General features: G+C 39.2%; 1 protein-coding gene across 4 annotated transcripts in view; it reads left to right on the forward strand.

The window, feature by feature from the left end:
- Nucleotides 1-1,104: 1,104 nt before the first annotated feature.
- LOC114157620 (high affinity immunoglobulin gamma Fc receptor I-like) overlaps nt 1,105-12,326 on the forward strand; it is a 41,688-nt gene continuing 30,466 nt past the window's right edge. For 2 of the 4 annotated variants that reach the window (XM_028038724.1, XM_028038727.1), the window contains exons 1-8: nt 1,105-1,230; nt 3,500-3,535; nt 3,642-3,911; nt 3,991-4,236; nt 4,328-4,393; nt 4,468-4,620; nt 4,717-4,812; nt 9,963-10,061. In XM_028038724.1, coding sequence (XP_027894525.1) covers nt 1,200-1,230; nt 3,500-3,535; nt 3,642-3,911; nt 3,991-4,236; nt 4,328-4,393; nt 4,468-4,620; nt 4,717-4,812; nt 9,963-10,061 — 997 coding nt within the window. In that variant the 5' untranslated portion in view covers nt 1,105-1,199. Of the gene's footprint in view, nt 1,231-3,499; nt 3,536-3,641; nt 3,912-3,990; nt 4,237-4,327; nt 4,394-4,467; nt 4,621-4,716; nt 4,813-9,960; nt 10,062-12,326 lie in introns of all 4 variants that reach the window. The other 2 variants (XM_028038726.1, XM_028038725.1) reach the window with 2 other exon arrangements.

Consider the following 12,326-nt stretch of genomic DNA (forward strand, 5'->3'; position numbering starts at 1 on the left):
CGACGTCAGTAACCTGACTTCACTGTCTAGAGGTCATCAGAGGTCAGTGAACATCAGTTCATGCTGGATCTGTGAATTTCATCTGAAATTATTAACATGGATGAAATTTACTTGGATCTTATTTAGACAGAACTGGAACAAAACCTCCAAAATTAACTTGGTGACCTGAATTTTAGTTTCTGACCACCAGAGGGCGCTGTTAGACAAACTGAACTGTAGAAATGCAAAAAGTAAGATTAGAGCTAAACATGTGCTAGCTATCTAGTTAGCTGTTTCCAGCTCAGTTTCATGATCGACACCCATCATCATCATCATTACTTCAAATCAGTGACAAACGGTTTATAAAAGTAGGAGGCTGGTTGACCTTTTGACCTTTAAACTTTCATTAATATCTTCAAAGCCAAATAGAATAGAATAGAATGACTTTATTCATCCCAGCAGGGAAATTATTTCACAGTTACAGCAGCATAGAGACAAGACACACAACAACCACCACTGAGTAGAAATTGTAGACAAGATAAAATAAAATATAACATGCTGTCAATATAAAAAGCAACTTAAGAGCAGTCCTTGCAAAGATTCAAAAAAATGCAGAAACAGTATGTATATGTAAATATATGTACAGCAAGTGTGCCACAGTGCAGTTGTGCAAAATTGGACTGATTAGTGCAGAACAATGATTTAGCTTTTATTGTACAAAGTGACACAAAGGAAAAATTTGCTGTTCAAACAAACACAAATGTCGTTGAGTTGATTGACACCCATTTTGTCTGATTTGAAGAAGGTGGGGGGGGGCTGGTTGACCTTTGATGACCTCTAGAAACATTTCTTTATATCTTTAAAATGAAAGCAGCACAAACAAAAAGTTTTGCTGCGCAAACATTTGACACCAATTTTGTCTGATTTGAAGAACGAGGGGAAACTTCACTCAGGTGTTCCAGCAGTTTGAGTTATTTCTGGTGAAAACACTGAAGTATCAACTCTGATAAAACACTGACATTTTAACTCTGCTGAATTTGCTGAGCTGCACTAAAACTAAATCAAGGCTGTGTGTGTTTAAACTTTTAGTCTGCACCATTTTTGGATTCTGTCTGTTGTAACATTTCTGGAGAAAAAAGATGATAAAGGAAGGAAGAGGCGGACTCTAGTTGCTGCTCTAACTCTCCTCTAGGGAACCGGTCCAGTCAAAGTCAGCAGACATGAAGGAAGCAGCTGCTCAGCGTCTGATCTGTAAGTACAGAAATAATGTTTAATAACTGATATTAATATGAGTGGAAATAAGCAGAAATGTTGCATACTGATGCAGGACTAGGGGCTTTTCTCTATCAACGCTGAAACAGCAAGTTAAGGATTATTGAACTTTAACCCACTTGAGAAAAACTATCATATGCAGGTAAACTTGAGTTCTTAGAGCTAAATGGTCTTTCTGCGACGCTTCAGGGATTATTGGTTTCATCTTTTGTGGTTCACACCGACAATAATCCACTCACTGATGTTCTGACAGCAGCTACATGAAATGCATCAGGTCAGCGTTGGGTTGCTGAGTTAGCAGATTTTAATTTGACCATAAAATACAGACCTGGAAAACAAATGCAGATGCAGATGGATTATCTGGAAGGCCCCTTGATTTTGAAGACTAGATGAGAAGCTGCACACAATTAGCCAGGACTCTGCAGGAGCCACACAGCAGGGCATCTTAGTGCAGCAAGCAGAACCAGAACCAACGTTGAATCCAGTCTCCTTTAATGTCCTGCAGCAACAAACAGGAGCAGAGAGACTTTTGGACAATTCAACCAATAACTGGACAGAAATTCTGTGCAGCCCAGCAGCAAGACCCTGTAATAGTTAAAATGTTTGAGTTCAGGCTGCAGAACCAAAGACCTGCTGCACATGAACTCCACACTGAGAGTCCTGAGTTTAAAGCTTTGGCTAGAGAGAGGAGCAAACTAAAAACCACCCAGGATGGAACAATGTTTAGAACGACCAAACACAAAAAGCTCTGAGTCCTTCCTTCAGTGTACCGTCCTCTGGTACCAGATGAATTACATAAACAAATGGGTCAGTTGGGCTCAGAACGGACACTCAGTGTGATTAGCAGTAAACCTGCACTGGACCCCACGGCTGCAGAAGTTGTGCCACTAATTGTGCCAACAAAGCAGAAGATGGTCAGGATGATCCTGCAGAAACTGCTGAGGAAAATGCCAACAGTACCGAACCAGAGGATGTGGACATCATGGGCTCATCATGTGGAAAGAGGTTCTGACATCCAACAGGCCGTAGAGGAAAGACAGCCGAGTCCAGAGAGACAAGGAGACCAGAGACTTTGACTTATTTTACACTTGGAGAACCAAGTTTGACAGACAGAGCAGTAAATGTAGCAGGTATGGCAGCTTTGGTGAAGAACATAAAAACGTCTCCATTTTGGGTTTCAGACAGTAACAAAGGTTCCTGTTACAAAGTGATGAGATACATATGAACTACAGGACAGATGTAGAGATTGGAAATGAAATGTAGAATTAAACACATTCCCAAATAGGAGGATAATTAGTTTGGATATTATTAACTAAATATGGGACTAAAATAAAAGCTAAACTGATGACATCAGGAATGTGAGGCTGCAGTGGACAGTAGTCTGTGTAGCTCAAGAGAAGGTTGTAATGTAACCTGTATAATAATCCATTCCTTTCTTCTGTCTCCACACATTAATGAGCAGGTAGACCTGAATGTCCAGATGATGATTTATTACAATCAGATCACATATCAATATGTTGTTACTGTTTATGGATTATTGTTCACAGGTTTGTTTTGCTTATTATAAGAAATTCATTTTTCATTGTAGTTTGTTAGTTTGTCCAAACCTGGTTTTTATGTCTGTCTCCTGGCTTTAATCAGCAGTACTGATATTTCCTAGATGTCCCTGAATGTTACTGTTTGTTCCTTGAACTGCCTTGTTGCCAGGCGGTGCTCTGCTACGTTCTGCTGAGCAGCTTTAGGCACCGAGTGAAACAACCTGAGTTATTTATGTGACGGTAAATAAAAGACAAAGAAACTCCAGACGCCATCTGAGCCTGATCCCAGCAACATTTACACTTTCTGTAGATTAAGAGTCAGAAGCTTAAAATCTGTTCCTTTGTATGTCAAATAAACATGATTCAATAAAAGTGTGATGATGTCATCACAAACTCAGACTGACTGCAGAAAAAACCTTAAATAATTAGTTTATGAAGAAAACAGAAAATTATGAGCAAATATATTGATCGATAACAAGAGGAAACCAATAAAACCCCAAAATATTTGATTCAGTTCATTTTAATGTTTCCAAATGAATGATAGAAAAATCATGAAAAACATTCAAATGAAATATTAGCACAAGAAGTTTATTAAATACTTTAAATGTCAACTTTATCAATGAATCACATTTATGATGTTGGTTAATATTTTCTAAAAACCTTTTAGAAAGTTTTATTCTAAAATAACAAAAACTTTTATTTCATTTCAGTTCTGATCTCACTGCTGTTCTGGACATCAGGTCAAGGTTGGTCATATTTCATTTTAAATATTTAAAATATTTTTAGATCAATTTTCTCAAAGGAAAAGAACTGCTAGAATAACAGATGTGTTCTTTATCTCTTCCATGCCAGTCCTCCCAGTTCGTCTGACTGTGATTCCCAGCAGATCTCAGTTCTTTGAACATGAATCAGTGATTCTGATCTGTGAGGATGAAAACGGATCTGATGGATGGACTGTGAGGAGAAACGCAACCAGAGACACCAGAGCTGAGTGTAAAGGATGGGGAACACCAGCTGGTTCTACCTGTAACATGGACTACCTCCTCCCAGGTGATACTGGTCTGTACTGGTGTGAGTCCATCAATGGATCCTCCAGCAGCAGCAGCAGCATCTCTGTCTCTGGTAAGATCAGACTGTGGAGTTAGTGTTGCTGAAGCTGTGTGGAAATGGATGAAATGCTGTAGTTTGTCTCTGTGTTGAGGTGGATCAGTGATCCTGCAGAGTCCTGTCCTCCCTGTGATGGAGGGAGATGATGTCACTCTGAGCTGCAGAGCAAAGAATCCAACCCACAACCTCCCAGCTGCTTTCTATAAAGATGGCTCCTTCATTGGTGATGGACCATCAGGTCACATGACCCTCCTCCATGTTTCCAGCTCTGATGAAGGCCTCTATAAATGTAATGTCAAAGGTCATGGAGAGTCTCCGTCCAGCAGGATCTTTGTCAAAGGTCAGAGGTCATCCTCTAACAGTGAATCTCATTGATAATGTCTGAGAATCCATAACCTGGTGATATATTTAATCCAACCTCTTTATTCTAGAGAAACCTCCAACCACCTCTCCACCCTCCACTATCTCTCCACCTTCCTCCTCCTCCTCTTCCTCAGGTGAGCAGCTTCTCCTTCAGCTCTGAGTCTTGATGTTTACAGCAGACGGTTATTTAGCAGCTTCTTCTTTCTAGAGAAACTCACCAACATCTCTGACTCTACAGTCACACCTGGTCCAGGTTCTTCCTCCATCCTTCCCATTGTTGGATCTGTTAGTGGTTTGGTTATCCTGGTGTTGCTGGTTGTTGTGGTTTTACTGGTGAAACGACTTCATAACAAACCTAAAGGTGAGACAAACCTCTTGGTTAAATCTCTTGATTTCATTCAGTGAAACTTTTCAGATCTTCCTGAAAAACTTCCTGGTAACTTTGGATTTATTTCAGGTGATGAAGGAGGAAGAGGAGAGGATGACATCACTTCCAGAAACATCAGGATGTTCCACAGGAAACAGAAGAAAACCAAACCAGGAACAGGAAATGGTGATTATGTTCATGTGTTTTTATTCTGTTAGATTTTCAGATTGATCAGAAAATGTTTCCTAATTAGAATCTGATTTACATTTAAAGTCTCTATTAATGTCATGTTGAGAATAAAGTTTAAGGAAATAGTTAATAATTAAATTTAAGCTCTAATGTTGATCACTGGACATTTGTTCCTGTATATAAATACATTTTGTATTTGTTACAGTAGAACAATGTTTTCCTCTCCTCCATCTTGTGAAGTCCAGTGCTGCTGTTGGTCAGCCATGTTTGGTTCTGGTCCAGTCGGGTTGGTCAGCCATGTTTGGTTCTGGTCCAGTTGGGGTGGTCAGCCATGTTTGGTTCTGGTCCAGTTGGGTTGGTCAGCCATTTTTGGTTCTGGTCCATTTAGGTTGGTCAGCCATGTTTGGTTCTGGTCCAGTCGGGTTGGTCAGCCATGTTTGGTTCTGGTCCAGTTGGGGTGGTCAGCCATGTTTGGTTCTGGTCCAGTTGGGTTGGTCAGCCATTTTTGGTTCTGGTCCATTTAGGTTGGTCAGCCATGTTTGGTTCTGATCCCAGATCTGGGAATGTCGTCTCCGTCCAGCAGTGAACAATCATCCTCACTGATTCAGTCTGGATCTGATCAGACGCACAGTTCAGTTTGTTCTCTATATGCTGAGGCAGGGCGGCCATATTGGATCTGAACCCAGCGCTGGCAGAGAAACTTCAACAGTAGAAACTCTAAATTTGATTCTTTTACAACTTGGAACAAAGAGTTTTTCCTTCTAAGAACAAAATAATAAAAACTGATGAGAGACAGAAAAACATCAGTCACATGATAACATCTTCATCTCAGGTCTGGTAGGTTGTTGGGTCAGCCACTGCTGGGTCGTTTCCCTGCTGCCTCCTGTTTTCTCTGTGGATAATGTCTCTGTGGTTCTGGAGGCCCAAACCCTCAGTAACTTGTTTTGGATTTAGTGAGAGGCTTAATAATGTTATGGCTGATTGTAAAGTTGAGCTGTAAAAAGCAAATAGAATAAATAATTCAGAAACATTTAGTCGTGTCTTCACCTGCAGAACAACCAGAGTTTAAATTTATTTTTATTCTTTTTCTACTGACTCATAGCTGCTCTGATGTGAAGTGAGAAGTGAAACTTTATCTTGTTTCTTCCAGCAGCTCAGACTGGTTGGGCCTCTCTGTGGTCTGGTCTTAGTGGTTTCTTGTTATTTTCCACTTTGTGGTGAAAAGTTTCATCTCTAAAGATGGTCAAGAATCTTGTGATCTTAGTTTCAGATCAGTTTCCATCACATCTTTAGTGACTCACTGTTTAAAGATATTCCAGGTGTTTTAAACTTTTTCTTCTCTTGCAGGTTTTTAAAATCTGTCAGGATCAAATGTTCAGTTTTAAAAACTTGCTGCTGTTTATCAGGTTTTCTTCATAATGTCAGATAAAATGTTTTAATGAATGTAGAGTCTTAACAATAGTTGTTCTGTATAGTAATGAGTGTTTCTGTCATTTAGCAGTGACTGATCTAAACCCCATGAACTCCATTGTTACTTATGGACCAAAAATCAGAACCAGATTTAAACCATGTAAATTTATGACAGTAAATATTGTTTCCTGCCCTATATATTTATATTTATATTTATATTTATATATATATATTTCCTTTATTTAACCAGGTAAATGTAGTAATAAAATGGCCAGTTGTGTCCTTAGGGCCAAATGGTCTAACTGGGAAAATCCTACCAGAATAGAAGAGCAACAGTAACTCAGACTGGCACTGATGGATTTGGCTGACTGCAGACGCTTTTCCACTAGAACGTTCTGTTGTTGCGCAACACCCCCCCCCTCCTTTCTGTCTCTACTCTCTCACTCTCGTACTTCCTCTTCTGAGAGGGGAGATGTGCTACCAGCTCTCCGTCTAACGGGTCCGTTGAGTTTCCTAAATCTGCTGGGATTTACCCTGTCCAGAACTGAAGTAAACTCTGTTTAAGCTGGTTTCGAGAAACGATTCGCCTGGTTATCTGACGGCCTACATCCAGGTGTCCCACCCTTCTTCCCCCTGTGAATTAGCCAGACTGAGCAGCCTACAGCCAACTAGTTTCACAGAGCACACCTGTTAACGGTCGCTCGTTCTCTATTTTACAACTTGCATTTGTTATTGAACCAGGTAGGTTTTAGTGACTCGGGCGAGTCCCAAGGATGAGGTTTTAAATATGGGCTACCAGCAACCTAAAAACATTTTCCACCTCTTCCTCTCCAGAATCAAACATCACAGCTATTTTACAACCATCAAAGAACTTTAAGGTGACTCATTAACTGAATGTCCACAACCTCTTTAGATTTTCTTTATGCTAAATATTTTATTAGTAAGGCATTTTTGCAAGGGTCAGTACAGCTTAATTCAGTAGCAGAAATAATCAAATAAGTAAAATCAATCATCTAGTCTATCTTTCCCTACTGCTGATACTGAGAACTAAAAAAGGGAACCTTTGAGAGAGACGGACGGAGTTTGGCGTTTCGAACCCCAGACCTGGCTTGATGATGAAGAAGGTGCGGCAGCAGGAGGAAGATGTTGATCGGCGAAGGCCAGGATCTCCGCAGGTCTGATGAGCCTCCTCTCCGCATGGATGCTGAGGTCACACAGGACTTGGTGCTGGCAGGAAAAAAGGCACCAGTTCTTCTTCCTTGTCTTTGTCTTCATCTTTGTCTTTGGGGTCAGAACCCAGCCGATGAGAGAAGTGCGATTCGAAGCCACAGATTGTGGGCCAGACGGGTTGGTCTCCATGTGCAGGACAGTCTTCGGCTCTGTGGCCCCGGCTCTTCTTCAGCTGCAGAGTTCTTTGTCCATCTCGATCTTGGCTCGAAGCTGCCCGGAGGATCCAACAAAAGGTTCCTCTTTTGCACCCACCTTATATAGGGTTCATCTGTCTGCTTAGACAGATGATCTCATATCCATCACTGTCTTACAGACATTTCCTGATGTCTGTGCCAATGTCTCAGGGTTGCTCAACCTCCTGTGTCCCTTGCCTGCACAACCTTTCACCTACTCTCTACCTCCAACATATCAGTGATGTTTAATTGCAGTTACACCTTTTTACACCATTTCAAGTTTAATGTCAAAATCACATTTATATCACATTTATTTTCTTTAGCTTCTCTGATTTAGCATTCATTTATAATTTTATAACCATAACTTATATCACATTTATTTTCTTCAGCTTCTCTGATCTATCATTCATTTATGATTTTATAACCATAACTTATTAATTATTCTTATTATAATCTTAATGTGAGTTATTACAGATGTTTTTCTGAAAAGAAACCAAGAATAATACATGATTCTAATTATTTACTACTAAAGTTACAGTTACTTGTTTTTCTTGTAGTTCCCACAAATATAAGTGTATTATTACAAGTAAACCAATATTCATATAAGCATTTTACTTTGAATCTTATCCAATTACTAATAATGTTTAGATTTAATTTTTTAAAACTTTCATGCTTTAAAATAGTCTCAACTATTTTTATAAATCTGCAGGCTGGAAACTTCCTCTTTTTCCAGGAAACCTGCTTTTCCTGTTTAATGACTCTCTCTGACTGACTATGATTTCTTATGATTAGATAGAAAAAAGTAGAATTAAAGCAAAGTTTGCATGAGACAAAAACAACACACACAACTAGATTTATTTTATTGACACTTAAGTCTACTGTTGGGCCCTGATGTCACTTGAGTGATTCATTTTAAAGATAACTTTATTTATTATTACTGTTAAACTAAAATCTCCAGCATGGGGAAGTGGGATGAGCTCGGATTTTCTTTACAGTTCTCTAACCGGTTCTGTCCTGATTCGGTCCCAGTTCGCCCTGAACAGATTAATTCGCCATTAGCAGATCCAGCACCACTCAGTCTGGCTGTTCTCAGAATTTTAGGACCAACTTCTGGGGTAGAACTGGCAGCACCAAGTCAGAGTTCAGCACCGAAACCATTTGACAGCTGATCACATTCATTGATTGGCTCATCATTACCTCAAATCAAACTCCAAACAACTTTTCTCATATATCTGACTGGCCACAGCAACAGCGGGAGCAAGTCTGCTTGGGGGTATTTTCAGTTATTGACAGATTCCAGAAGTGTAGTCAAAAACTAAAACTAACCCAACCAGAGTGTGGAAGGAAAGTCTGAGAGAAAAACAAACTAGATAGTTTTTAATCAGTTCAAATAGGCCACAGGAAGATGGGTGGTGATGATGGAACAGGAACCTTGGAAGATACCAGCGACAGAAGATCCTGAAATCTGGAGAGATGATGCAGGAATACAAAAAGAGGATCTGAGAGTCGGTCCAGAAGTTTGGAGACTCTGTTGATCTTCCAAATATTCAGTTTTGAGTAAAAACTCCATGTTGAGTTAAACCTCAGAGATGCAGCCATGACAGCGTGCGAGGCAGCTAATGTGAAAAGGCGCCAATGATGTGATTAGCACCAGCATCACCCTGTTCAATGCATCAACTATAAACCCGTCTTTCAGGAGACTGAACCAGTGAAAGGCTCAGTGGACTGGAGCAAAGATGGATGCAGTCTGGGAGATAAAGAAACATATTAAAATAAAAACTAGCAACTCAGCCTATCATCAGTAACAGACACAAACCTCCATTTATGTCAGAAAAAACAACATGTAGACAAGATGATTACATGTTAGAAGATGGATGACGTTCCACATGCTGCCGCTAGTCTGTAGGAGCTGCCTGGTTTTTCTGCTAACTGACTCTAACAGCTCTGCAGTCGTCCAGCTTCCTGTTTCTGTTCTTCAGCTGAATGTGAAGCTGAACATGTTAGAAAACAAATAAAATACCTGAACAGTTAGATACCAGCTGCTGCTCTGTTCAGGATTATTGTCTTTAAAAAGAAATGCCAAATGTTTAAAATGTAAATTCTGCTATAACAACTGTTTCCTCCTTTACAGACAAACTTAAACAATCAAGTTCAAAGTATCTCATTTTCTACCTTTTATTTTACATTTGCTGCTGTAACATTGATTATGTTATATAATATATATTGATTATATCTAGACTTGAGCAGGTTGGTATTTCTGTGACTAATCTAATTTCTTTACATGCAGGCAGCAGCTTGGACAGAAATAAATGAGATGTTTGTGTTTTTTCTCAGGCAGTGAAGCAGCTGCAGTTTATTCAGCAGTAAAAACAGGAGAAGTGACTTATGGAGAGATAATCATCAATGAGAAGAAGAAGAAACCGAAGGCCAGAGGTAAAACTTCTTCTTTTGCAGAAAGCTTCTTCTTTCTGAAACCACATGGTTCTGTTGACTTTTTTCCCGTTGATGTTTTTAACAGAAAGAGGATGAAGCAAAGACTTTCTGTTCCTGTAATGAATATGATCACAAAGAAACTGTAATAATTCAACTATTCAGTTTAGAAAAAAGCCTTCAGCATACAGTGTGTGAATGTGAACATTCTGCTTCTCACTGGTCCCTGGTAGCAGTAATGAATATAAATGATCAACTCAATTCAAAAATACTTAATTATTTATTAAGTCACTGCATATGATTAAAACAAACTGTTGCTGCTTTTTGGTTGAACCATTTTTTCTTTTGCTAAATTACAAAATGGTCACAAAGTCGTCACATTCTGTGGGAATCTACATTTAATAAAAGCACAAAGGAGTTACAAGTTAAAATATGTCAAGCAAAATTCATTCATAAAAACTTTTCATGACATCTAAAGATCCTGACTGTCCCAAAATACAACAGCAAACAGCAGTCAAACATCTGAGCTGAACAGCAGCGAGTGAAACATTTACATTAATACTAATAACATTAGAACATTAATATTCTAAAATTTTATAAGAGTTTATGAGGGGAGGAATTACAGAGAAGAGACGAATCCTTTAGCTGTTCTACTAAAATCCTCATTCCTGTCTGTGGGATCAGAGTGGATTTGTTTATAATTTCTGAAAATAACTTTTTAATGATGTTTGATATTTTTGGGTTAACATGAGTTCAAGCATCAAGTTATTGTAATAAAACAGTAATATGTATTCATCTGAAGCTATTTAGCAACATAACCTGGACACTGTTGAATAAACATACATATTTTTCCTTTAAAATAATAATAAAAAACAGATTCTGTAGAATTTGTTTAAAACTGTTTATTTTTGGCCTAGTGTAGTAACAGTTATGTTCAGAATAATAGCAGTAAAAATGTGAGTAAACCTCAAAATTCTTCAAATAAATAGTATTTTAACGAACACAAATGCATTGTGGATACTGCACATTGTTTTTCAAAGCCAAAAAGTGGAGAAAGTATTTGAATATTAGAATAATATAATGTTCAACAAATAGCAGTGTTGACATCTTTTTTTACAAACTTAAAAATAAACTATATAAACTAAGTAATGCTGAAAAAATAATCTTTCCTGAGAATCATAAACTAATATTTTGTTACATAACCACTGTTTCTGATAACTGCTTCACATCTGGGTGTCATGATCTGTGTTTTTCCTTGTTTATTTAGAGTTTTCTGTGTCCTCAAGTCTCTTCGTTGTCCTGTCCTCCCCTTGATTGTTCCCAGGTGTGTCTCGTCTCTGTGATTACCCTCCCGTGTATTTAACTCCACCTGTGTTCCTTGTTCCTCGTCGGGTCCTCGTCAATGTTAGCTTCTTCGTCGTCAGTGTTGCCATGTGCCTGCTGTTCGTTGTTTGGACTAGTTTTCTTCATTAAATCATCATAATTCATCTTACCTGGGTCCGCTGCCTCTGCCTCACCACCTCACACCGCACCATTTCCTGACACTGGGGTCCATTGAGTCAACCAACTTCTGGCGCCGGTCAGCAGGTTCTGCAGCCCAGGACAACTGAACTATGTTCCACAGTTCCTCCATATTTCTTGGTTATGCCACATGAAACCCCTAACCCTATACCTGACATAAAGGTTTTCTATGGGTTAAACCTGCAGGATTGTCCTGCCTCTCCGTTATGTGAATTCTGTTGGTCTGATGGTTTTGCTGCCTGCTTGTGAGTTTGGGGTCATGGACCTTACCACAGGGGCCACTTTTCATTAGCTGATGCCCATTCTACGTGGTCACATGCGTGGCCGTCTCACAAATACACTTAGCTTCCCATTAGTTAAGTACAGCATAATGGCAGAACTGATACAACTTGTACACCTAAAGGTGTAGCAGACATTGAAGCCTGTCTGCTACACAGTCTTACGTTAGCTAAACAGATCAATATGCAATGTGTCTGTATCTGACATACATTAAAGATTGTATTTTAGTAGAAAAGGCTTTGGACTAAACTGTTACTCGTGTTAGTCACTCTAGCACAAGGTGCAGTGTATCAGGTCTAGGCACACTCAAACATTTACCAACAAACCACAGGAATCACCCACTGATTTCAAAAGTAACCTACAAAACAATGAATGCCCGACTTACCCAGCCTTGCAAGAACAATATGCATTAGTGATCTTGTCCACAGCTATATTGATGTGGAGCAGAGGTGCTCAATACATCGATCG

This window comes from Xiphophorus couchianus, chromosome 14, assembly GCF_001444195.1.
Source record: "Xiphophorus couchianus chromosome 14, X_couchianus-1.0, whole genome shotgun sequence".
Lineage (NCBI taxonomy): Eukaryota > Metazoa > Chordata > Actinopteri > Cyprinodontiformes > Poeciliidae > Xiphophorus > Xiphophorus couchianus.